This window comes from Boleophthalmus pectinirostris, unplaced genomic scaffold (assembly GCF_026225935.1).
Source record: "Boleophthalmus pectinirostris isolate CB_2022bp ecotype Guang Dong unplaced genomic scaffold, ASM2622593v1 HiC_scaffold_6, whole genome shotgun sequence".
NCBI classification, from domain to species: Eukaryota; Metazoa; Chordata; class Actinopteri; order Gobiiformes; family Gobiidae; genus Boleophthalmus; species Boleophthalmus pectinirostris.
This window is the reverse complement of record NW_026571447.1, coordinates 22518991-22546946: the sequence shown is the minus strand read 5'-3', so window position 1 is coordinate 22546946 and position 27956 is coordinate 22518991. Positions and strand designations below refer to the sequence as shown.

General features: G+C 37.9%; 2 protein-coding genes across 2 annotated transcripts in view; one reads left to right on the top strand and one right to left on the bottom strand.

The window, feature by feature from the left end:
* dnah5 (dynein, axonemal, heavy chain 5) overlaps positions 1-16224 on the bottom strand; it is a 48854-nt gene extending 32630 nt beyond the window's left edge. The window contains exons 1-22 of the mRNA XM_055163872.1: positions 16132-16224; positions 8162-8296; positions 7995-8079; positions 7670-7839; positions 6119-6337; positions 5495-5632; positions 4534-4710; positions 4344-4457; positions 4160-4267; positions 3828-3950; positions 3549-3764; positions 3345-3371; positions 2910-3017; positions 2737-2822; positions 2431-2638; positions 2242-2355; positions 1906-2112; positions 1740-1820; positions 1561-1651; positions 1244-1389; positions 394-571; positions 17-268 (exon numbers count right to left, since the gene is read on the bottom strand). Coding sequence (XP_055019847.1) covers positions 17-268; positions 394-571; positions 1244-1389; positions 1561-1651; positions 1740-1820; positions 1906-2112; positions 2242-2355; positions 2431-2638; positions 2737-2822; positions 2910-3017; positions 3345-3371; positions 3549-3764; positions 3828-3950; positions 4160-4267; positions 4344-4457; positions 4534-4710; positions 5495-5632; positions 6119-6337; positions 7670-7839; positions 7995-8079; positions 8162-8296; positions 16132-16224 — 3076 coding nt within the window. The remainder of the gene's footprint in view (positions 1-16; positions 269-393; positions 572-1243; positions 1390-1560; positions 1652-1739; positions 1821-1905; positions 2113-2241; positions 2356-2430; positions 2639-2736; positions 2823-2909; positions 3018-3344; positions 3372-3548; positions 3765-3827; positions 3951-4159; positions 4268-4343; positions 4458-4533; positions 4711-5494; positions 5633-6118; positions 6338-7669; positions 7840-7994; positions 8080-8161; positions 8297-16131) is intronic.
* Positions 16225-17438: 1214 nt separating this feature from the next.
* The window catches only part of triob (trio Rho guanine nucleotide exchange factor b), a 66854-nt gene continuing 56336 nt past the window's right edge, over positions 17439-27956 (top strand). The window contains exons 1-2 of the mRNA XM_055163291.1: positions 17439-17630; positions 24172-24225. Coding sequence (XP_055019266.1) covers positions 17561-17630; positions 24172-24225 — 124 coding nt within the window. The 5' untranslated portion in view covers positions 17439-17560. The remainder of the gene's footprint in view (positions 17631-24171; positions 24226-27956) is intronic.

Genomic DNA, 27956 nt, shown 5'->3' with positions numbered 1-27956 from the left:
AATAATCAGTGCTTACTCATAAAATGCCCTTGTGAAGAGTGGATACGTTTGCGTAACATCTCTAAGGTATTACGTGTCAGTCTGAGTAAAGCATCCACATTACGGTGGTTAAAATAGGAAAGCAGTTCTTGAGCCTCCTCTTCCATGATTTCGATCAGGTCTCTCTTTTTCTTTTTCCTCATCAGGGGAGACGAAGGGCCAACACTCGGAGGTGGCATCAAGGTATTTCTGGAGACGAGACGACCTTCTGAACGGTGCTCATCTTCACCTGAGACAGACATCTTCTTATATAACCATATACAAGTTTATCAACACAACACAGAGTAAGATAATATGTATGGGGACAGTTCTTATCTTTATGAAAAGCGGTAATGCAAATGATAATGTTATTACCTTCACTGTCTATGTGGTCTACAGGCTTATTTTCAAGAGGGCTTTCCTCTTCGGTTTTCTCCGCTTCTTCTCGTTGATTGTGGTCAAACTCCATCAGCATGTTGATAAGTTCATTGGTGGCCTCCTCCACTAGAGAGCTTTTCGTGTGCAGTATCTGGGCTTGTTTTATACATAGGTCCTAGAAATAGATTTATGCATTGGTAAATCTTAAAGGTGCAATATGTAATTTTTCTAAAGGAGGATCCATCACTTGATCTCTATCTCTCCACAGAGATGCCATTGCTTTACCTGGAATATTCTACAATAAGGCATTTAAACATATCTGTCTAACATTTATTTCAATTGCATTTTGCAGTATTTTTATTGCTCAAAAATTACTTGTAAACAAACATTGTTACTGTGTGTAGTGCCACCTGCTTGAGATTGTTAAGTTTAATATCATACTGTGGAACATTCCAAGCAAAGCAATAGCAGCTCCATGGAGACAAGCAAGAAGTCACATTGCATTTTAAACATAAATATAGTTTGCTATAGAGCATAACCATTTGGCAAAAATATCAAATTAAACTGTATTTTCTGACGAGCATTGCAGTTGCGATTGGATTTGCAAAGACAGGGAGGGTATTGTTGTTTGGTGCAGGTTATTATGGTTATTTCAGTCTTTGCAATTTTAGTAATTGTGGCTTTTAATTTAAAATTTGCTACTTCAATTTGCTTGCAGTTCATCTTGCAGCCCTACTTTTCATGTATCAAGTCTAATAAATTTATTTAGAATCCATGAATAATGAAGCCAGTGGTTATAAATAAAACGTAACCATAAATAAATTCATAGTGATAACAGCTTCCTTACCTTTGTTGTCTGAACAAACTCTTCACATGTAACAGGTTCATCCTCTGGCAGTATACACAGGGTGGAAGCACTCATCTCCTGCAGAACTGCGTCAATCCTGAACTCCACCAAGTCATTCACCCGGTCCATCAGCAGCTCTAAGTCCTCTGGAGAGACAGGAGAGGGATAGGAAGAGACAGATGGAAAAGTGCCCAAACAGATGAAAGTTCAGATTGGCACTTTAAACAAGCACACAAAAATTCTGCTATACAGAAAGACATCAGCTAAAGCAATTTATCAACCTCAAATAGTCAAGCTGAACCATTTTTGACCCTTACCAAGAGACTTTTCGATGCGAGAGAGGTAGTTATCTATAGTTAGAGAGGTCCAGTTCAGAGTAGTCAAACCGGGCAATATGGCCTTATCCACCTGTCAAATGTTTAATTTAATGTAAGGCTTGCTGTGAATTGGACATGAGTTTTTCACTTAAGACTGAAAATACCTAGAAACACCTTACCTTAGCAACATGTGGTGTAGTGAGTTGTTCAAAAACACTATGAATCTTTGCACGCACTCTGGTATTCTCACTCAACATTAGCTGAAATATCAACAGTTTACTTAAAGAAACAAAAAATATAACATACAAAATACAAAGACATATAATTCTACAATATGGAAGGTACCTGTAAGTTATTATAATTCCTTTTCAGGCTTTCCTGTTTTTGCAGCAGCACAGTAGCAAAGGATGGCACCTCTAAGTTCATTCTTTTCATACAATTCGTCTCCCTTATCTGAGTCAGGATTTCAGGGTCAAGGTTCACAAACAGCTCCCCAGTTGCCTGAGACCTGACTAAGAGAGACACCTGGAGACCCACTCTGGCATCCTCCATCTGTGCATTGAAGATAAGTATGATTTGTTTAGACAGCATATTCATTTTTTTTATTTATATATATAGAACAACATTATGCAACAGGATAACTGAGGTTTATGCAAGAGCCTTTATCATGATCTATTTTACCTTTTTCATCCAGTTTTGATGATAGAGTATCTCAAACTCCAGCAGGACTCTAGCGACCCTGTTGTAGTTTTTGATTATTCTTTTTGCTTCAACAGTAGAAAGAACACCTGGATGCTGCACAGCAACAAAATAGCATCATCAATGTTTCATGATCTTATAAATATATTAAAAAGATATTTTTTCTCAAACCTGTTGAAAGAGGTCCATTGGCCCCTGGATTCTGCTGTAAAGTTGTCGAGCCCACATGATTCGACCTGCTACAGGAGGAAGGTCTCTCCCAATGGGAGGGTCTAGTTTCTGTTTGATGTAAATACGGGAGACCATTTCAATGTCTCGTCCATAGCTTTGCAGAATGCGCTGATACTTCTCCTCAATACCAAGGTCAGGAATCCCTAGTCTGTAAAATAAGTACACTAAAAGTCAACTGTACATTGTCTTTTTACTGTATTAGCAACAGTACCAAATAACAGCAACAGACATAAACATGTACAGTACCTCTCAAATTTCTTCAACACATTCAGTGCTCTTTCTGTGTTTTGGATTTTCTCAAAAGTGCTATTCATGAAACTCTTGAGGTCATTCTGTGTCAAAATAGAGCATTGTTAGTTTATGTAACAATGTCTTTCACTTGCCTTCGGGCTATCTTTAATTGGGAATATTTAACTTACATGGAGCTCCAAAGTACTTTTGCAGAAATCTTCATAGTCTGTATCAAAGTCAGTTCGCCTGTGGTCCAAAAAACTGTAATGTTTCTTCTTCATGTTATGAACAATAGCCTGTGTCAAAAAGATATAGACAATATAATAAATATTCATGCTTCATGCAGTATTTTCTCTTTTTGCAAGACATGTAATTACTTTTTACTTTGGGGATAAGAAACTAGTTTGTTTTGAATCCCTTATGTAAAAAGTAAGTAATTAGCAGGAAACATAGTAATGTGTCACATTAAATGCACTGGGTGTTCGAGATGTTAAGACATGCGTGATGTCCACTAAATAATGAAATGAGGTTATGCAAATGGTGTTGTATGTTATTTGTCTATGAGCTAGATGGAAGTATTTTAAGACCATGCATTTAATGGATATTTCAAAAGTACACATTACCTCCCATTTCCCCTGCATTTCTGCAGTCTGCAGTCCATAAAAAGAATAAATCATGTTTTATACACTTTGATGTAGTAATATAATTATCGTGACAATTCATAATTAGATCACAGCAGTATATTCTGACAATACAATACTGAATAATAGTGTCCTGTTTTATTTGATAATTACATATGGAATGGTTTGTATAAAAACTGTACCAACCTGATTCTTTGTAGCCATTGTTTCTAGTCCCTCAATCTTTGACTCTTGTAAAACAGAGTAAGTTGAAATAGTGGTGAACATATCCAAGATCTTATTGAGTCTTTTTTGGAACGAATCAAATTTCCCAAAAATGTACATTTCACTGAAGTCAAACTGCCTCTCTGTTGGAGTCTGCTGCAGCTTCTGCTTGGTCTTCTGGTAACACTGCTGATATTCCTATAATGGGAGTCAAGATATTAGCTTCAGGTCTGGCCTATAGCATATGTTTTTATAGTTTACCTTATTTAAAGAGATAGAAGCTCGGATTTTCTCTGCCACTAGCTCTTGAGGCTGGTCCCATATTGTGTAAGACCCATTATTTGTTATATACGCCTTGCATGCCGTGATCATCTGATTTGTCACCTGGAGTCCACAAAAAGCAATTTATACATTTCCAACCAATAAAAGGGCTAAGGTGCAGTACTGAAGCAAATTAACAAATTTACTGAGTATGAGACAATGTGAGCCTCAGTGGTCCAATAAGCAATAATTTACAGATGGATTGTGACAGTTAATCTAACATTATTTGCTCAATGATCATGAAGAGCATATTGTATTTTAAATCCACTCACCTTCACCAAAATCGATGTAATCTTTTCAGGCGTATTGTAGTAGCGAGAAATGTTGTGAATCATTCTGATGGCATTGATCAAACTGGGTATTGCATCCACCATTGTAACCTGAGGAGAGAAGAGGCCAGTCTAAGTTTCTGTTCAAGATTATTTGATTTGTATGCAAAAATTTGAAATGTCTTACAGGGTCACTGTTATAAAGGGGGTCACAAAACTTCTCCAAACTATATAGGTATTTCACATTGTCTTTGGCTTCATTGGCTGCATCAGTAATCCTGATGTCAAGTTCACGCCATGTCTGGAAAAATAAATATACAATTTGAAATACATTTAGCTGTATTCAAATTAAATTATTTTTTAGTGGTAACATTTACCTTGATAAGTTTAGACTTTGCTAGTAAAAGCACTCCCAAAGCAGCTCGAACATCAGGGCTCTTCAGCTGATCCAAAAGATAGTTGAAGCGCGACATCCTTCTCTTCCAGTAGTCCAATTCAGCACGAGGACCAAGATCGTCTGCTTCTTTTCTTAACTGGTCACTTTCAGTCAGGACCTAAGAATTGAAAAGAAAAAAATAAACCACAGATCAGAATCGCTTTTTAACTGTGCAGTCTATACTGTACAATAAAAAAATATGTATATAAATAAATGCTTAAATTTTACATTCTGCAGGTATTGCTTTAATTTACATTTGATCCCAACAGGCTACTGAAATTAGTAGCCTGTTGGGATCCATTAATACTGATTTAGGCTTTTTAGAGTGAACTTTGCTAATCATCTGTTTTTTGTTTGTTTGCTTTTAGAGCTGATGATAAAGTATAGCGTAAAGGTCCTACATTATGCAGAACTGACTCTTGTGGTATTTTGTTTTATTCACACATGTTTGAGTAACTCTTTATTATGAGTCTGTCTACATCTCCAATGCTCAAAATGCACTGGTCCACCTTGTGATGTCATGAAGAGGGAGTTTAAACAGCTACCAATTCCAGGGCTGAAATGATCCAAATGATTCAACTGAAGGTGTATGGAGTTTAAAAACACAGTGGAGCACTTCTTGTGTTACCACATGACATCACAAGGAGGAACAGAGTGCTTTCATTTTGAGAGAAGAATCCCGTCTAAATATGCATTTTTTGTTTGTTAATCATGGGTGAAACAAAACACAACTCCAGGAATGTCTATGATGAGCAAACTAAAAAACATAGATCAGAAACTAGCTTAATATGGGGCTTTTAAAGTCAACCTTGGAAAAATGTTTATATTGAAAGATACTGCCAGTAATGCCTTGATACAATTGAAGACATCATTCCTCTGTTTTTTAACTCCTCATGGTTTACCAGTTCAATCTGCTTGATCCAGACTTTCATGCACGCCTCTATCTTGTCCGTGGTCTCTGTGCTGTGAGCTGCTGCCATGTAGTCTGCTGGGGTTTTCATTGCACGCAGGTCAAGTGTGTCACACTCCTTCAATGTCACCTGGAGCATGACAAACAAACATCACACTTTTTTTGTGCTAGTAATTATGCCAGATTTAATTCACTCCAATCCCTTTTAATCACCTATCAGAAAAAAGGCACAGAAGAAGGTGGTGGAAAAGCACTTAATTGCATTTTTTCTAAATAGTATTGTGATTGTGATTTTGATTTATGATTTGTTTTTATTGTAGAATCTTATTTGAAATGCATCTTTCAGTGATGTTCAGGAGCTTTCATATTCTGACAAAACTGAAATATGAATGGCCCAACTAGAATCACATGCATTTCAAACCATGTTTAGTCTAAATCACAAGATTTGTATGTTTTATACATAATAAGACGTAAGATATTTAGTTGTTTATACAGTAAATCATGTAAGTTAAATTGGTTTAGCGATTTGTTAATTGTGAGTGTTGAAACTGCAATTCTGATGTAATTTTGAAACATCTTTCTGCAGTGAAAATGGCTATTTAAATTGACGTGTTACCTTTTCTTGCAGGCTTTCTTGTGCTCCAGCCAAAACATTCACAAAACTCTCTAATGATGATATGAAGTCATGTTTGACAGTCTGGGCCTGAGGACTGGCCAGCTCTCCCCAGCCATGGTTCATCTTCCTCAAAGTAGGGATGAAGACTTCAGAGAGAAGCTGCTCCACACTTTTTAATAGGCCTCCTTCAGTTGTGTCCAAAATGTTGAAATTTACATCCTAAAATCAAAGAGACTGTATAATACCTACAGGCATGGAAATCTGTTCCTGCTGGAATGGCAACAATACTTCAAAAAGCCATGTTGCAAAAATGAACAACCTACCCAACTCCAACAATATTAAGTTCTTTGTATGATCTTTTATGACTTTAAATTGACCTGTTTTACCTAGAATAAACATATTTCAAGTCATGAAAATATTGTCAGCTTATACTACACAGCTACTTGAACAAAATCATGATTTGAGAGGAAATAGTATCTGTGACTGTGCTGACATTACAGTTTCAATAATATTATTCTAAAGTCAATAAAGACTACTACATTATATTTTTTCCTGTGATGTTTGTCTAACTTGTCATTACATTCATGTTCTGATCTTTGAGCTTGAAGGTATCATTGAAGACTAGTTAGTCGATCTGTGTAGGTCATTAGCTTTGTAGCTGACAGCAGGTGATTAACAAGAATCAATACACTGGACTAACCATGGTATCACTGTGATAATGTCAAGCCTCCTATTGTGCCCCCAGGTCTTGAAAAGGAAACTGTCTTTGCCTTTTATCACAAACAAAAGGTCCCAGGGACAGACTGCTGTGAATAGTGGCAAGCAGCATGCCCACTTTACATTTGACACTGCTTTTGTTTGTTGTTAATTGTATATTATCAAAATACAAGTGCACATTAAGAATTAGTAATATATATTTTGTGGAAAAGCAATAAGCATAAGCTATTTTTACATAATATTTATGCTTTATTGTTTGACCAATTAATGTATAATTCCGATCTATTTAGTATGTTAAGGTTCATCCTTTAATTGGATTCAGAAAATGTTGGCACTTGACAAGCAACTACTTCTTTCTTTTTTCTATTCAAACTAATTACAAATTACACATTTATTTTTTAATAGCTATTTTCACTATTATGCATAGTATAGCCTTACTAAAGCATGAAGAAAGCCTTAATTCATAATGAACAAATAGTTTATTAAGAACCAGGAGTTAGGCTCAGGAGTTTGAGCATTAATGATGCACTTACTAAGCCTGAATCATTTGCTCAACAGTTTGCTCATTGTGAATAAAATCTTTCTTCATATATTCTCAAGGCTAAAGTGTTATTCTAATAACTACTATACATATTACAAATAACTAATTACTAATAATTACTAATCCTATCTAACAAAGTGACTACCTGTAGGCTACACATAGGAGCATAATTCTGCTACACCTGACTGCATTTTCTACAGGTCTATATGTTTTGCTACAGTATAGATTTACATGCATTGAGAGGCAGTGAAGTCAAGTTGTTGGCTTGTTGCTGCATTTGCTGGCTGACTCACCCTGTGTATGTTCTCTGAGGTGATTGTTTTGGAAGGGTTGGCTCGAGTAAAGAAGACACACACTCCCGTCAAGGCTACATCTCTGCCGTCTGTCACAAACACTTTAGGCCTCTTGGTGGCACTAGGCTGTGGGACGACAGCAGCCAGAGGTACAGGCTCTGCTGATGTTGCTCCTGCCACTGAGACAGAACAAAAGGTATCCACACTTGAACCAACACGGCATACTGTTATAAAGTTACAATAGGATTTTTGTGTTATGTCAAATGTACAAACCAAGCCTAGGTGCAGGTCATGCTTGATTGGTGAAGAAAGCAAAAATACTTACCAGCTTCTGTAGGCTCTGTATCCTGATAGTAAAACATAAGATGTGGGAGGCCCTGGGACACAAAGAACTGCTCCATGCGTTCAATCTGAAAACAAAAAAAATTAATTAATAAAACAAAACTGACCACTTCCACGCCCATAAACAGATAAACAAAAGCAACATTGTACCTGGTTCCCCTCCAGTATAGCATCTTCCACATCAGATTTCTCCAGACCCAGGCATGAAGCCACAATGCTAAAGATGTAGTCATGTCTCCCATCAAGTTGTGCTCGCTTTGCTTCACGCTCCTCCTTAAGTTTTTGCTAAAAACATACAAAGATATTTATTTACGTTTTATTGCCTTCATTTATCTTGCATGTAATAATAATTTTGCAAGAATCTGGTTATAAACTGTATGCCAGCTCCTAGCAAGAAATTCCTGTTTTTATCTGAGGTTAGATTGAATACTCTAACAAATGGTGAGACACATGTGTACCAATACTGCAGCCTTTGGTCCAGGATGTTGGGACACTAAAATCAACCACAAAGAGGTTGCTAAGTACTGCTGCTTAGTAACACAAGAACAAGGTCGACCAATAAATTAAATGAAACTGCTGCTGGTACATTGTAGCTGGCTGCTACAGGGCGGTATCTAAACTCGCTCATTTAGCCTTTCTGGGGTCTGGTGAGAATAAACATTGATGACGGTTATGACAATTATTCTGTGCTTAAAAATACTTTCATTGACGTCATATTAAGTGTTTCTTGAGGGCACACAACACTGGAAAAAGCTGCAAGAAAATAGACCATCCACACAGTTTACAGTTCTGATGCATTTTACCAAAAAGACGTGAATAGATAATAGTTGTTTTTTGCTTTGAACATCAGTCTTCCACTCTCTTTGGAATATAAAATTATACTTTCCAGCAAAGACTCTCAAAACACTTCAAGGCTCTTCAGATGTAAATACACAACTAATACTAACACCTTCAAAAACCAAAGACAATTGCCAAAGTTTCACTCTTTTTGTCTTTAGAACACACTGTGGAAAAAACAAAACAAAAACAAAAACAAAAAAACAACAAAGAAGTAAAATTTGACAGACAGTTCAAACATTGAATACAATGAGCAAATCACGAAAATAAAACAACAAGAAAAACAGGCTCTGACAGACCTTTTTTTCAGAACAAAAGGCATTGATCGATTCAGCTGTGGGTTCCATTAAAACAAAGCCTCACCCTGAGCTAAACTACGGTAAGACCACTGTGCCACTGTAATAAACGTACCGCTGTATTAAAATTACAGATTGTACAGCTGTGAGGGAAAATTTGGAACAAGACACAAGCTGTTTTGCCTTGTTAAAATAAGATGCAGTCTAACAGTCAGAACAAAATATCTAGTTCATCTTAATATACAACCATGTACAGCCAGGTTTGCTTAAACTGGACAACTTTTGCAGTTATAGAGGGTAACACTCATATAATAAACTTGATTCAAATAATATTATTCATCCTACCTGGATCACTTTAGCAATAATTCGTTTCCAGAGTACCTTCCCATACATAGTGGACCTTAATCCTCACATCCCTGATGCAAAGTTTACCATATCTGCTCTTCAAGACATATCACTTTCTCATTAGTGGGTGCACAGCGGAGCGGACACTCTCACCCATTAAGTGACGAGCCCTATCATATTGTACAGAGGACTGCACTGTGCTGAGCGAACAGGAAGCTAAGATATTTGTTTAGCTGAATGTGTGTAGTGTAAAGGAGGGGGATTTATGGGATTTTTATAGTATTGGAATTGAAGTTTTGGAAATGAAAATTTGTAATTTCAAAAGTTGAAAAAAATTATAATTAACTAATTGCACAGACCCAAATTCAAGTGGAAAATTATAACCAGGCGATTGGATTCCTGTGATTATAAACCTTCAGGATGAAATTTTCAAATTATGATTCAGTCCTTCTATGTCTACTATATAGCTCAAACACACACACACACTCCTACTAGTCAGCCTCTGTCAGGTTTAGCTACTCCAGCAACTCAGAAAGTTGAATTGTGATTACCTTTAAATTGTGATATTGGTTGTAGAATTTTTTTACAAATTTTACTCACTTAACCATTATCAATTTTAATTCTGCATGCTAAATAGTCTTTTAGTCTTTGTTATTTGTTACATTATATTATCCTTATGTTTAATTCTGTGAAAACATTTCTATGACCAAGTTGAATAAATAAGACAAAGACAAAACTGCACTCCATTCCCGCACAGGAGAAAAAGGTAAACCCTGCAGCTCACTGAAACACTATAAGATTGTTTTTCAATGATCCCTTGTCCTTATTTGTATTCCCCTTCTCTAAGCACCAGTTAGATTTCAATACGTGCTGTTTCTAATCCTGGCACATTAATCATGAATTACATTGTAGATAGCTAAGAAGCCAAGTTGTCTGTAACTTCAGAACTCTTGGGTCACCTTACCTTGTTTTGATAGTCTGCCGTAAAATGCAGCATCATTGAAGTTCACTCTGACACTTCTTTTCAAGGCATTTCCACCTCCCTAATTAGCTCAGCTTTTCTTTACAATACAGAATTACAGCTTACGACAAAGACAAGGAGACAGAACAAGTGGCTTTGCTGGAGTTTGTGAGCAATCAGCCTTCTTATTTGCCATGTGAGAAAGGTTACTGCCCTGAAATTATGAGTGTGTCTCCTAAAGGGGCACTGGTGTCGCATGACCACCTGTCTATAAGGTAATTATCAAGTCCTCCTCTCACCTTACCATGCTCTATTGACAATGACAGACAAGGCACAGAAAGAACTTTTTCCAAAGCTATCAGCTGAAACAGATACATGCATTAGACATAGGGCATATGAGGAGACATGCCGTTGACTATTATAGCAATAGAGAAATTAGTTGTAATGTGTTAAAGCTTAACCAAAAACATACAACTGAGCAAACTAAATAATGCATGAAACCTCATCTGCTATTCTGCAATTCCTACACATTATTTGGTGCAGTCTTGCAAACTACTTGGTGGACTTCTAAATCTCTTGTTTTAGATATGCACTAAAATACAGTTGTATGTCATCTTAAAAGCCTATTCTGTCCTGGTGTGATATCATAAACGTTCTCCTTCAAAACTTTCACACAGAGACCAGCAATTAGTGTGAAAGCATATTGGCTTCCCTGTGGCATCCAGCTGATGAGAGACACTGCTCACTCCATGTGGATCCCACTGATGGTTTGATATTGAATAAATGATTGTGGAGCTTTGCATTTAAAAGCAGTTTGGTCATCAATTTTTCACACAGCCATGACTGATTTTCTATGTCGGACCGTCTGGTTGGGAACTATCGTGAAACAGGAGAGTGAGTGTGAATTATAAATGAGGGGCTGGTGAGATCTAAAAGAAACAGAGCAAGAGAAAGAGGAGGCCCAGTGCTCTCCCCGAGGAGACCCATGGCAACACAGACAGTTTAGACAAATCAGATCTCACATTGAAATAAATATGTGCTCAAGCTGCCAAAATATCAAGCCAATAATGGTTGAACCCTAAAATCAGTAGAGACCAGAAAGTTATACACAACATTATATGAGATACAGCTCTTTGTTTTCAAGACTATGGAACTCTACAACAATCTATTTTCCTTTGCTTCAGTAGAGTGCTGTTGTGTTTATAAGCTAATGTAATATTAACAGCATGCAGATAACTACACCATGTTCATCCAAAGTGAATTTCACTGAAGGGCACCTCACATGCTGGAGGCCTACGTCACCCGCTCTACAAAGGCACAAGATATTTTTAGCAACAAAACTGATTTGAAATGGAAATTAGTCAGTTTCAGTTTAATAAATAAATTCTTTACTATTCATTAACATTTACATTTTTTATCAGATAATCACTATTAATAATTTGGACAAATGGGAAATCTATCACATGAATAAAATAGTTCACAGGTTAAATAAATATGGTTAAATTAATTATTGAAATAGAATCTGTGTGTCATTCGTGTGTCTAATCTTTAAGGGTCAGTGCACACTCCTCTGCTCAGTCTGATGTGGCATCACTTTTTCTTTCTGTTGTTTCAGGCTGAAGATGGTCAATGCTCAGTGTTCTCTGTGAGGAATCAAAACTCTACAGCTGCTGTTTTTAAAAATAAATTGTAGATATTTTACAATAAACTGTTGGCACTTTTGCCTTATTCACGTTACATACAGTTTGTTCTTTCAAAATATGTCAAATATCAAATTGGCCAAAATCATCTCAAGTCTATATGAGACTCACACTCTTATGTGCAGATCATTTAGGCTGACAAGCAGCATTTAAGTATTTTTTATTGGCACGATTAAAGAACTGCTGCAATATACTCATGTTTATCAGGCAGCTTAGGTATTTTTCACTGAAAATGAAAGTGCTGCATCCAAACATGGATCCTATGATCATAAAACAGCCTGTGTTCTGATAAAGGCTTAAAGCCTGAAGTGTCTGTGCTGTTCATAGACTGTGCACATTCTTTCTGCTCTGTGTGAAGCACAGACTTTATTCTCATGTCTGTGAGACGTTCACGAGGACATTGACACTGTCAGGAAAATTTAACCTATGAAATATATAAAGGTTTATATTATTGAGCTGAGGCTTTATAAACCTCTAAAATGCACTGGTATGTGACAAACTGCACAGAGTCTCTTCAAAACTTTCCTGGGGGGGAGCATGGAAAGATACATAGATAGATAGAAAGACAGACAGACAGGTGCTGGGGCAGTCTGTCAGGAGCAATGAGCTGCTGCCATACACCTGTGCAGGTTCTGCACACAAAGGAACCTTCTTGCTATGAGTGAGTGCTCAGCCACTCATCTTGACTTGAGTTTTGGTCCAAGGGTTGAGGCCCTTCTGTTCTGTCACTTTTTTGTGGTCTGAATGTAATAGTTCTGACCCTTTGGCATTGGATTTGTGACCAATGTAATCTTACAGGGATCTTTCCGTGCTGCAGGTTTCACTGGTTTTATTGGTCTGTTCATGCAGACTTTAACTCAGGTAGGTGACATTTCTGTGTGAATCGTCTCAAAACAAGACCTGAATATGCTGAGGATTTTATGTTATAGGCTTTATTTTTTGGCCTAAACTGGTCCAAAAGTGTGCCATTTTCTAAACATTGGCTCTCTTTTATGGAGACTGCTGGTCTCTCTTGGTCTTATCTGGTCTAAATGTGGAGTGGGCCAGATTAATTGTTTACACCATAATTTCCACAGGTTGCACTTGGGCCCTTGTGTGTTTTTGGTGTGCGCCTGGTCTAAATATGGGCCGGATTTAAACAGGCTGGTAAAACATGTTATGATTGGGTGAAGCTGATATTACTTATTGTAAACTAACCCTTCAACAGTTTCATTTGGAGTTAAAATGGTCTGAAAACTGGCTTAAGTTTTGGATTGTGTGTATGTTTTATATTTGGTTTGGTCTAAACTGGTCTAAACATGGGCCAGATTTGGACTGCTTTATAGAGTCTGATAGCTCTGGTCCTAACTCTGACGCTAAACTGAAAGTCTAGTAGTCTTATCCTAATCCAACTCTTCCACAGGTTCGCACAGGGTCTGTTCGTTTAAAATACGTTGACATTGCTGTTTAAACATTGTATTAACTTTACAGGGTTAAAGGTTAAATCTCATTTTAATATTTCCATGTGTGTGTTATAAAATAGTTTCGGGCTTGTCTTGTGAAATGACAGTTCTAACCCTAACTCTTCTGACTCTTCTCATTGCAGTTCTAAACTGTTTTACTTAACTTTTAAACTAGTCTTCACAGGTCCAAAGGCTGCTGTTTATTGTGAGTATGTCTGCATGCAATTATTAACACACTAACTCTGTACAAGCATGGGCGGTGGGTCTAATCCAGCCACAGAGGGCGCTGTGTGTGTCACTATGTGCCAGTCCCCAGCCTGGATAAATGGAGAGGGTTGCTTCGGCATAAAACCTGCCTCTTTTAGCCCAATCTTAAAGTGTGTATGGCAGCTTTTTCTAATTATTTTTACTTGGTTTGGTGATATTTACTTGTGGTTAATATTTATCATAGTTTTACATAGATTTTATGTTACTTTCTTGAATAAACTTGAAAAGAAAAGCACACAAATAAAGGACATAGTGGTTCTAAAAAGGAATATGTCTGTTATCAAAACTTTCAAATGCAAAAATAATACATGCAAGATGAATTCTGGACTTCTGGTCTTTGTGCAATGCATGCTGGGAAGGATCCTCTGAAAAAGTGAGCCTCAAACCGCCATGTTTGATTTCACAGTGGGATGTGTCTATTGTCAAAGCTGATCTTTTCAAGTCTTTTGAACCAAATCGCTTTTGTTTCTGGTTTGAATATTGCCATATTTTAGTTACGGGATTCAAACATCATAATTGTGTGGTTGTTGGATATTTTAACAGAGGAAAACAGCTCAAGAAATGGGCTTCAGAAGTTTGCAAAGTTCATAAAGGCAAAAGTGAATCAGATCTGTGCGACTGCAAACGCCAAGTCAACGCCAAAGCGAAAGGCACCAACTGTTCTCTAAGAAACACCTTCCACTGCAAAGTGACCAAGACGTGATGTTGCTGTAAAGTTGAACAAGAAAGTGTGAGCTCAGCCTGTTTGTCTCCTGTACCTCTCGCTTAACAAATGGGATCCAGCTTTGATGGTGCTCCACATACAAAATGTTCGCTGCAAACTCAGGATGATTTCATAGGCAGCCAAAGGTTTCCTTTTTTGTCCTTCCTGTGTATCAATACTGCCAATCGCCTTCTCCTTTCACTATTTTCCAATTCCGTTGGGAAGGGAAACAGTTTCAACGGAGGTTTGCAGTCGCACAGATCTGATTTACTTTTGCAGTTATGAACTTTGCAACCTTCTGAAGCTCATTTCTCGAGCTGTTTTCCTCTGTTAAAATATCCAACAACCAGACAATTATGATGTTAGAATCACATAACTAAAATATGACAATATTCAAACCAGAAACAAAAGCGATTTGGTACAAAAGACTTGAAAAGATTGGCTTTGACAACAGATACATCCCGCTGGGAAATCAAACATGGCGGTCTGATGCTCACTTTTTCGGAGAATCCTTCCCAATATGCATTGCACGATGACCGGAAGTCTGAAATTCATGATGCATGTATTGAACTATTGTGTAATTTTAGACACCCCCCTTTTTCACAGTGCTACTGCTAGGTAAAAGTTATGAAATTAGCTCTGTATCTGCTGTCTGTGTTTAACCAGGAAATAAAATAAAATCAGAAATCTTCATAAATATAATTTATGCCAAAAGAAGAAAACTGTTGTTTTTTCATTTTCTTATTTTTGGTTTTATATTGAAAAACAAATGAATGAATGATACACGGATTAAATAGCTTTCAGCAATCTGACAAGTTATCCAGGTTCCAGGTGTACCATGAATAAATAAAGTATAATGTATTTTTCAGTATTAGACAGGCAGCTAAAAGCATCTGTTTATTCCACATAGAAGAATGTAAATAAACCCACAACAAAGTAACAAGAGTTGCATTTATAGACTCATTATTATATTTGAATGTATTTTCTTATATGTCCGTCACAATGTATTTTCCTAATGTATTCTGATACTTGCATCCCACTTCCTTTTTGTTTTGCACAGCATGCATATAGATAATATATACATATATGGCGCCATCTGGTGGAGATACACCCAGAACCACATGGGTCAGACAGCTTTTGGCCCCATCATAGATACACAGTAAAGGTTTTGATCTGCTTGCCTCCATGGATCTTATTACTTTGTCTGGAATGTTCGACAGTATGGCATTATACTTAATGATCACAGTAATTCAATTTCATGTGTTTTATTGCTCAAATACCTGTTATAAAGACGTATTCTGCCTCTCCGCAGATCTAACCTGGAAACTTGGTCCAGTGACGTGATCTGCTTGTCTCAATATGGCTGGATAAATAACCATGACCATACTGTGGAAAATTCCAGGCAAAGCAATAACATATGCGACAAGCAGATAGCAGCTCCTACTCTTGGAAAGTTACATAGTGCACCTTTAAGTACAAGTGGGTAGGACGATTTATCTAGATTTTTTTCCAACAACTTGTAACTTTCCAAACAGACTACATAGTAGGTGTGTAGAATAAAAGTCCAACCTGTATTTCCTTGAATATTTCAGATGAAGCAGCAGTCTGGCTAGGTCTGTTTCTGTAGCCCACTTTAGCGATGCGTGAGTTAAGCGACGTCATGGCGTAAAAAACATTCCTTTACTAATCTCCCGCGGTAGTCCTTTCCTCAGCGACATCTAATAATTTTTACAATCACTGTAAAATGTCTTAAAGACTTAAAGCTGACAAAGGAAAGCCTGTATATAAAGGTAGCATCCAACGAAACAGGCACTGTAGAAATCACGGTATGTTGTTGGGAGTTTCTATGGCAACCGAGTGCATCAGTGGGGTTGGTACCCGAGTTAAAGCATCTGACAAAGTTACACATTAACAAGGGACACAAACAACACAACTGGTAGTTTTACAGAAGAAATTTATAAAAGTAACTTTTACGCATTAAAGACTGACTTTTGCGGATTTTTGGATTATGGGCTCCTACGGATAGTAATGCAGTTTTAACCCACTACTATAGACGCATTTATGACTCAGTTATGAGCACTAAAATTGTTTGAGTGAAAGAAAAATTGTTTACTCATGTATATGATAGCTATCTGGATTATCTATGGCATATCTTGCAATTATCCGGAGAGAGCCTCTAGGTGGCAGACGTACGCCACACACGACTGGCGGAACGACACAACTGCAGCTGTCCAAAGAACTAGGTTAGGTATTTGAGCAAATTACCTCATAGGTTTATATATTTGTTAACATTACCATTGCATAAAAAGCATTAACTGTACATATAATTATTATTAGAAAGATTATGATTCTGGTATATACTGATGCTGAAATGCTGAAACACTGAATGCTTGACTGCAGTGTTCCTAAAGCATCACTGCTGTATCAGATTTGGGAGATAACCAGATGTCTTCTGTATGCTAGCCCTGTTCCAGTGACATCATCCATAACATCTAGATAAGAAATGAAAAATGAGCAGGCTCGACTCCCACGTAACCCGCATCAGCACCGCAGTATATGGGGCTGGGGGGCTGCAGCTGATGTGCACTATTTGGGTTGTGCGCACAATGCACCAATCCCCATCTTCTCCCCCCTTATCCGAAACGGAATCCCAGGATATCCCACCCACACCCACCCCCCGAAACGGAATAGCCCTCCTCTCTCGCTTTATCCCCTCCTCTATTACCTCAGCCTTTGCTTACTACACCCCCTCTCCTTGCTTCTCCTCCTCAGCCTCACGTCCCAAACTCGGGAGCGCCGCATATCGGTCGCCAGGATTTTCCCATCCAAGCCAAAATGGAGGAGGAGGTCTGTCGCTTATTGAAGGCAGCACAGATTGTATGACCGGATCTGTCTCAATGAAAGGTATCAGGGCACAGTATTCCTTTTAGAAAGGCATCGCAGCAACGTTAGGAAAAAGCCTCTGCGGATTTCTATCGCTGTTTGTGCGCCCGCAGCCATGAGCGCAGCGGAGGGACTGGAAGAAGCTGCGAAGGACGCGGCAGACATAGCGGCGTTTTTCAAATCCGGTAAGTCGGTAAAGGGGCGAGTCAGTATCTGGGAGGCTATGAGAGAGCTATCGGTGTGATTGTTGGAGTGCTGAAATAAGAAAAGCAGTAAGAGGTCTTGCGTGATAGACGCGTTCACTGGGCGATGTACCAGAGACCAAACAGAGATGAGCTCTTAACCACTATCTGTCTTGTGACATGTCATCCTGCAGTCTTTGATGACAACACCTCCCCTGTAATGTGCTTTTGATTATCAGTCATGGTGACCCCATTTTGGCTTGGATCAAGTGAAGGCTGAGGTGTGGACGCTGCAGCTCGTTTATTATTTCGTCATAGCTGGTTTTACATCATGACATATTCTACCCGTGTCCTCTGTATTTGGTTATACCGTTCTTGTGTAAATATAACGACATTGTGCAAGAACGTGACAACATGCAGCATCCATACTCAGGGAGGCTAGGCCATCATCACGCAAGGATGGCCAATGGGTTGCACTCTACGCACTGGGCCTGTCTGATAACGATGGCATCATCATAACAAATAGGCCTGGCGACCTCCTCACTGTGCACTTAAAACAAAACACATTTTATACATCCCGGGGGCAGAAACGCTGGGGCCTATAGCCTGAAAATAACAGGATTGCCTGTGCCTGTACATTGTTTTGCTATTGTAGCCTTGCCATAGGACGCTGAAAAAGTATATTTTTGCATGTATTTATTGTATGAATGCATACTTGGACCTGTGAACATGAGGAGTTCTTAATATTCCAATGTAATTTTTACTTCCACTTGATCATGATGGGATGTTAATTTATCGTGGTTATGTGAAAACAACTTATTCAATTGATGTTTTCTAGTGAAACAGCTAAATATTACCTTTAGTATATGGGCTATGGTAATAAAGGTATTACCAACTTATAACTTCTGTAAAACACCACATATTTTTATACCACTGTGGCACAGACACAAAGTCTGTCGGAAGTGCTGTCACAGTCAAATGTGTGTAGATTCTACTGAGGGCTTGGGTGTCACCACTGTGGAGCAGGACCACCACTGATTCACACCAGAAAGCAGCTGTCCCTCTGGTGCTCAGCTGCTTCTGTTTGCTACACCTGGTGCCATGATTCTGCTGCTCCCACATCAGCCTTTTAAATACAGGAACACACACATTGTCAGCATCACTATTCCTATTATACACTTGTATCTAATATTTAGCAGCATGCATTTTTGAAGCATGCATAAGATTGCAGTGTCTGCATAACTTCCTTAGTACCTCTAGGTTTTTTGTGAGTTCGACAGTTAGGAATGTTGTTAAAATGGATTGTATTCAAATATTACAGTTTCAGTTATGGTTGACTGGACAACTGCCAGTGTATTTCCCTATAGCTGTGTTGTATCAGGCTGGAAAGTTGGCTCTTGTTGTAGTTGGGCTCTTTGGATGTTTATATAGCAGCAAATGCAGTTCATATAGTATTTATGATGGAGACCAAAATAGGTTGGAGGCTTAGGAAACCTTTATATTGTAAGATATAGTATAGAATTATGTTGGTTTTAAAAATAGAGATGTAAGGGTTTAGGATATTGCACTGTAGTACATGTGATGACTTGCCACAATTAATCACCCCCTTTATTCTAGCATTAAGTTCAACATAAAATCTCACGGAGTGAATACACCAAGACTAAGGGCATGCACTGCAACCAAACCCTTAGGCTGTCAGTTTGCTGTTTAATTTCTTAGGCATTTTTGGCAGATTCATTTTCTTGGCTTTTGGTAAAGGTTATATCATCATGTTATCACTGTTGGATAATAATTAAAAAAAAAAAAAAAAAAATATATATATATATATATATATATATATATATATATATATATATATATATTTATTTTTTTTTTTTTTGGAATCTGCTACATAATAATTGTCAATATATTAAGGCGGTTTTATGAGTCCATTACGATGACACCACAACAATAAAAGTTGAATTTCCTACTAGCTTTTACTTCTTGTATCTATATTTAGAGACTTTGTCCATAAGAGCTAGTTTTAACCGGTATTCTTTCATAAATAGCCCTGTGAGTGATGTGTAATTTATTTAGTAGACCCTTACAATGGTATTATTTAAACACAAGCTACTTTGTAACTCAATTGGCGTAAAAGCTTCAAGCTCGGTGATTATGTAATATTAAATAACTGTCACTGGAATTTGCAGGTGAGCCATTACAAAGTGGCTGTGCTATTTTAAGACCACATTGAAATAACAAGTGCAACAAAAATAGCCTGTACTTTGATGTGTAGTAAAATCAGCTTTACCTGTGTGGTGAAGAAAATAATAAATACATCAACAGTAGCAGCATCATTACTGACGCAGCAAGCCATTTTCTACAAAGTAAACCCAGTGACCTGTGGCACTGAAGACTGTAATGAAAACCACCTCATGGAGCAGTGATTCTTCATTTTCTCAAAGCACAGTCAATGAAAGAATAATGACATAAAGTTATCTTGTGAGCCAAGCAGAAATCTTATATAATCATGTAGATGAGGAGGAGAGGACATCAGCAGTGCATGCAACTGGCTCTGAAGTAATATATTTGGATGAAACTGAAATAGTAATACTTTGAACATAATCACTCCTTTTGTAACAGTTTTTATAGTATTATGACAAAAGGAAAGTCAAAGTGAATGACAAGAAATAGGCTACAAACAGAGTTACATTCATCAAATTATAGAGATGAGGTTTGGGTGGAGCTGCCCAGCAAAAAGCAGGCTGCTCCCATCCTCTCTCTGTGAGACTGAAACCTTTGGGCTACATCTACGGGCAAACTAATTGGCAGTTGGTTAGAGTTAAAGGCTATGTCTCGTATGGCATTTTCTGCACTCCAAGATGTGGGCTGTCTTGCTGCGAACATGAAGTAAAAAGAAGATCCATGTCCAGTCAGTGAAGTACATTGTCTGTTACATAAGTTGCGGGTTATTAAATTGACTTTTGTTATCAATGTGCACATGTGTTACAGCCAAAAGTAGTCTTGTCTTCATGTAAAAAGAGCAAAAGCATCTAATTAGTTCAGCAAAAGCATATTTTCTCTTCTTTTATAAATACAAACAGTATCTCTTCAGTTAAGTCATACATTGCCTGCAAGCTTTTAGTGGAAAGATTTATGAGGATGGCAGTCACAAAGGTAGCACTGCGAGCCAATTACCTGTTTTACAGCCAGAACGGACGGATCGATCTCATCACAGACTCTGACCTTTTCCACACTCATAGTAATACACCATACAAGCGTGTCACCCCATTCTCTATTAGACCTAATTATTGATTTAAACTGCAATACAGAGGATGACACTTGTAATGACCAGCATGAAGTCCAAGCTTGTAAAGGGTCTATGGGTCTAAGGCCGACGTGGGTGTTATTCAGCTCAAAGACTACCATCAATGTATTAAACTGTTGTCTAAGCACTGCAAAACAATCATATAAAAAGTAAAAAAAAAACTAATCCAATCCAATCCAAAGGGTGGCGGCTCAGTCCCAACTCTTGTCGGGGCATACTGTTGTGTTTTTGGGCAGAAAACATCACCTACCTTACCTGCTATGCTGTTATATTGTGGAACAAGGAACGGAAATTACCTCATGGCTACAATCCGGCGTGTGCCCATTTCTGTCTCATAGTCATTAACACAGTCCTGAACAAATAAACAAAACTGCAAATGAAAAGTGCAGAGCTGGTTCTTGCTTGCAATGATACAGCAATAGTGCTAGCTTTGTTCTTTTTCATGTTCATTCACAAGAAACAATGTACAATGTCTAGGCAATTAAAAAGTATTCACAGAGAGCATTTACGTACAAGTAGCACATGCAGACCAAATGTAAACCTAAACACACAGCATGTTGGATATTGATCACTTGGTGCAATTGGTTAAATACTTCCTTGGGCATAATGATACCAGCCCTTTTCGCCATTCATAAGATTTCCCAATAGGTAGATAATGTGTTTATAGGATGCTAAGTGCAGCCTCCAGGACAGTGTGATTACCTCCTGAGCGCACAGGCACATGCACACACGTTGAGGTATAAATCATTATTTCCCACCCACATTGCCTAAGGCCCTGGAAGTAACCAAGAGGGGGATGGAGGGGTGGTAGCACAGGATCCAGGGATGGACCTACATTGGAGGATTGTGGGTCGTAAAACTGGCTGTGGGCTGGTCTGTGTGTCTCTTGCGAATCCCCCATCTGATATAAGCTAGGCCTCTATCAGTCATCTGCACACTCCCACTCATCCCAATGCGTTTTTCATAGCTTTCGTCGCCTCCTCCACTCTCCTCCCACTCGTCATTACCTCATACCTTTGCCCACTGTCTTGAATTCAAAAGTGTCTTGTTTTTCCTTTAGTTTATGATTGCAATCAGATCCCTGTATCAAAAGGTAATCACGTTTGACAAAGTGGCTGATCGCAGTGGGCCTCTGGTTGTTTGTGTCTTGATATGATTAGACTGGACAGTGATATTGAAATGCAGCAATGTTATTTGGACGGAATTGCTTCTGTGTAATATTGAATGAGATAGCATGGTGCTATTGGTATCTTTAGCTTTGCCTTAATCAGCTTTTGGATTTGATTGTAAACAAAAAGGGATACACTGCAAGGTTCATTTAGGCAATGTTCAGTAATTCTGTGTTACTTCAAATACCTGTATGTAAATCACTTAGAAACAGATTTTAAAGGTGTAAAATGTGCCTTTCTGGTTGAGAGTTGTGTTATTTCTTTGTCTGAAGGATGGTTTTCAAGGTAATAAAACACTTCTAATTGAATACATACCAGATAAAAAGGTTTAATGCCATACCGTGGAACAATTTTGAACAAAGCTATAAGTTCTCCATGCAAACAAGAGGGTGATTACATAGTGCACCTTTAATACCGAACAAACCACACAAATCCTATAAATTCGAATTGTGCAGCATATTGTGGATGTTCTTCTCAAACCCTCCCTGCAACATATGTCTAAATGGTTTACTACATGGGCATATATTCTCTCTCCATGTCTACCGCTTAACTAGAAGCATCTGGATCTAGTACTTGAAGTAGGCCCCCCATGTCTCTCCCTCTTTAAGTATAAGTCTTTGAAAATGAAGCCGTGAGGTTATGACCCTTATGCTTCTGAGACTAACGGCTTCAAAATGTTTGAAACCACTTTCTTGGAAGCAAGTCAAAAGTGACAATATATAAGTGCAGAGCTGTAGATTTTTGTCCAGAAGGCATCGTGGACTGAGAAGCTATAGTGCTTTTTTTTTTAATTCTCAAGATCCTTGTGAATGAGCTCTTCATTCTCCTAGAGACAGCCCACACACTCCATGGAGGAAGCTCATTTCCAGCCACACATATCCTGAGTCAGGATGTACACATTCTTGTTCTTGTGGCCACTGCCCACATCATGTTACCTGAAGCATAGACAAACTCCATCAGTTAATCATCAGCTTCCTTTTTAGTGAGCCAGAGCTATTTGGTTAATAACTCACAATTGGGAATTCAAATGAGAAATCTATACTTGTTCAAAGGCATTACAAATACCAGTCCAACTACCTTTGGGCGGTCTCTTTATTCCCAAATGAAAGGAATGCTCCAAAAAGGACCCAACATTAGTTTTGGTCAAATCAAAGTGCTCCCTGCAGTGTGCTTGCATGCATGTATAAGCTTGTGCTAGTCTCTCTTAACAGCTGTGCTCAGGCCTCTGTGTCACACAGAGAGTTGCACACAGTAACACAAAGTAACACTGCCCTTTGCTTTGAAGGCAGCACCAGCCTCTGATCCCTGTCGCGTGAATACTGCCAACTTGGTGCTCCTTTGGCTTATGCAGGCTAAACAGCAGCTTGGACTCTCTGGCTTCACACAAAATAGGTTGTCCAAATTTGAAATCCTTTTGCCTCATGAGCTTACATCGTTCTTAGCAGGCTTAGGTTTTGTCGGTATTACTGTAGTTTGCAACCATTAAAAAAATTAATTCATTGTATTATTCATACCAATATTGTGTAAAATATTGCATGTTAAATGTAATCAGTAAACATATGTTAAACAAATGCAAGCATTTACATAATATTTTTATTGAGGCGAAGATTGTGTGAACAGGTGCTTTCTGTAATCCTTATGGCAGCATATGCCAGGCTTGAGAAGGATGCCCAGAGGAAGCCAGGGCACTGAGGCGCTAAGCTGCCCCATTCATTTTCTCTGTCCTAGGTCAAACAGTTGTCAGTGAGTGTTTTTCATAAAACCTCATCTTTATGAGCTGACAGTGAAGCTATAATAATATTGCTATAGAGTAGACTTAAAATATCTCCTTTACACACTCCATGATTCTGGGGATAATTCCTCAGGTGTTTAAGATCTGGTATCTGGCTGTATCTAAAATGATTCACTCCTTATCAGCTGATGCACAGAGTCATGCATGAACCATATTATATCAACAAGACTAAGCATGAAGAGTTCTGTCTAATTGTAAAGTTCGTGCAACATAATATACTCACTGTTTTATATTTTACTTTTTTGTACTTATTATTGTTCATTTGTTTTTTTTCAGACTGCTCACTTCCAAAATGTGACTCCAAGCTGGACGGCCCAACTCAAACCTCAGGTATGTGTTTACAGCCACTGAATGAAAAATGTATTGCTTCTATGCCCTATTTTGCATCTTGCCAAATATTCTCAGGTACACTTCTTCCAAGATGCTCTGTGAATCCAACATAAATCCTGACACTTGGATGGGTTGGCTTGGTTCAATATGACATTGGCTATGTGCCTTTGATACACATCTATCCGTCTTTATTATATGAGTGAGAAGCAAGAACAGCGTGTACTGTAACTGCTTAAGTAAAATGTTATGTTCTGCTGAGTCCAATCCCATCAGGCTTTTCTTCCTCTGTGGCATCAGCTATAGCAACTATGACCTTGTGGGTCCACTTCCCAGATACCCCCAGGACCATTACTAAAAATACACTTGGATGAATCTGGGCTGCTTTTAGGGAATAAACAGGGACATGCATACTCTTCAGTAATGCACTGATTACTATATACAAGTTTGGCCTGGTTATTTGGTCAGATTCAGTTATGCAGTTCAATATATGGTATCATGAAATGTGGGGTTTTCTTTTCTTCTTTAGACTTTAACTATATTTATTTGATTTTTGCAATAATTTCTGTATTAGAGTAACTTACTCATAATATATTCCTCTTGACTAGATTTAGATTGCTATTTAGAGTTGTACCAGCCACATGACTGACACAATTTTGACCTAATGTTGTTCAACTAGGTCAGAGATGAGTTTAAGCAACTGACAGTGTGCCTGTTAGCTCCACTAGCCAAAATGATTGATGTCAAACATACATAATCATGGAGCTTTAACCCAGTTAAATTTGCAATTTGCAAATTCATGTCATTCAAAAGTGCTCTGAATCCAACCATGACCCCTCTGTGTTCAATGTACGCAATCATGTTTTTTTACGTCTTGTTATCTGCTCAGTCTTGAATCCTGTTAAGAAATATATGAAAATTACTTGCCAGGGGAGAAAATCTATAGTCACTGTGCACAAAATTACATCATACTTGTAAGAAGAATGACAAAAATGTTTGGATTTGTGTCGATACTAGGGATGTAACGATGTCCAAATCTCATGGTATGATATTTATTGCAATATTTTGAAGAATATAATTGTAGATGGGACACTTTTTTGCTTGTAAATACCTTTAGATTTTGGAGTGAATTATTTCCATCATAATCCCAAGAATTCAAGTAGAAAACATATATCTTCATGTTGTCTGTACAGAAATGAATCATGGGATATGTAGTTTCTGATGTTCATAAGCTGTTGTTTCTGTAAAACCATGCATTTAAGCAAAGGAACTTGTTATTTGATATATTGTGACAGTACATGATATTATTGTGAGAACTTTGACAATACTGTATCACGATCATTCAGTTATTGTTACATCCCCTAGCTGACACAGTACTGAAATATCAGACTTTATTTCAGTACTGTACAACAGATATACGACACAATGTCTCTAAATAAATAAAAATATGAAGTCCAAGACATCAGAAAGTTTATAATTTGTGCTTGTTATTTTTTCAGTACCTGCTCAAATTAGAATGAAATCTAGTTTCAATACTTTTGACAACACTAGTAGAGTTGGTTAGATCTGTGAATTTCTATTATTGTTGATTCTATGTAAATATAGTGTATTTAGTGTATTTCTCAATGTTTTCATCCCCATGTTACCATTTTTCTCTCCCAATATATTTCTGTTGACTTAATTCAGCTGCACAGCCCATGCAGAGCTCACTGTGTGGCTCCTATTGAATTTGACTTCTGAATGCTAACCATGTGCACTGCGGACAGACAGGCAGACAGTCACACAACAGCACACACGCTCATATACTTCTGAAGGAGCAGAGGAAGTGGTTTTCTTTGGGGTTCATTGGATCTTTTTATTCTCTCCTACAGAGGCCAGAGCAGGGAGGACTAAACCTGACACTGTTTCATTGACTTGTTGTTGTGCACTGTGAGGCTGGCTTAACTTTACTTGAACTTTCACTTGGATCACATGATTTGAAGATCTGGCACTGTCTAATTTGCATTCAGAATGGAGTTAGGCATTTTCTTCAAATCCGGGCCAACAAGGCAGCACAGCGGAGAGCTTTCAAGGGCACTGTATTGGAAATAAGTTTTGTATTGTAAAGAAATAGGCGAGGCTAAACTTGAAGACTTCAGTACTCCTTATTGACTGAATTTACTGAGGTATATTTTGTGTATTAACTGCTGTGGCATAAGGAACATATTAAATTAAATTACTGTGCTTTCTTTGAGTTGTGATATTGACGTCTGTATTAAACAATTGTGTAAGGCAAAATCAGGGTTTAAATAAACCTAAAGATGAAATATAAAGGGTCAAAAGAGGCTTCAAAAACAGTGACATATTTTGCAGCACAGTGCTGGTTCAGATGACTGTATGTGTATCCACCCCCTGAGCATGTGTTTTGACTTGGTTTGTGTGTGTGGGTCGGAAAGGCCTTAATTAGATTCCACTGTAAAACACTGGCTCAGTTGGTTTTACAAAGAGCACAGCTTACATCCTCCTGTCACTGGATATCAACATAATGATATCTGTTTGGCTGGGCAAAGCTGTGTGTGGCTTCAAATAACACACTCTCAACTGTTACACTATTGATACTGGTGGAATAAGATATGTTTTCATTCAAATGTAGGAAATGTACAGTTCCTGGTATTTTCTTAACCAGATGTGAGACAGAATATCTGCTACATGGGACAATAGCAATAGCAAAACATTATCTAGTGCTAATATGATGAGGTATAAATGACAAATTGTGCAAGGCTTTCTGTCAACAATGGAGGTGCATGGTGACATAATGAGCTGTATTTCTCAAAATTCTTGGGGCAGCAGAAATCTTAGTCTAAGTGGAAACCATATAACCCCCCGCAGTGTACATAGTTTGTTAGGTGAATGAATAACTCTAAAATGCCTATAATTAATGAACGATGATGTTATATATGTAATAAGAGATCTCCAGTGATACACTTAATTAATAATTAATACTTAAAAGGGCTGTGTCTGGAAGTATAAATGTGAGAGTGTGTGGTAAAAGGAGCAGGGACTGGACATTTGAGTAACAGTGTGATTTGTCTGACAGACACAAACTCCTGCCCCTGCAGCCAGGTGTCTGATTCATAATCACAGCAGAGGTGCATGATGTCGCTGACTTCTTGAAATGTAGTGGTTATTATAGTGGCAGCACTCAGTTTTAATGTGAGTAGGAATAACAGACATACTAAAATGCCATACAGTTTAGTCACAAAAAAGTTGATTTAGTGTCAGGCCTGTCTGTCTCGATAATTACTATATCACCCTATCATTCATATGACAGATGGAACAGTTATTTTTGGGGGTCAGTCTAGTCTTTGTACAAGTTGGGACTTTTTGTTAATGTTGTGTGCTATGGTAAGATTTAAGCTGAGTGTTTTATTTGTTTATTGCAGCTCATGTTCATCAACAATACTGCACGTATACAATATTTTGGGGGGAAATCCCATGCAATCCATATTTACAGTCAGCAATTGACTGTGTTATACCTGGTAATACATACATAGGCGTAGTCTTGTATATTGTCCAATCATGTGTCACTCCCACCTCACAGTTGTCAATAACGTGAGAAGCAAACGGATGTTTTATAGCACCTTGTATGTTATATATTATGCACCATATTATTATAGCACAGTGCTGGAGTTGAATTTTTTTTTGTCCTCTCATGGTCCTATAGTGTACAATGCAGAAGTGCGTGTCATACCCAT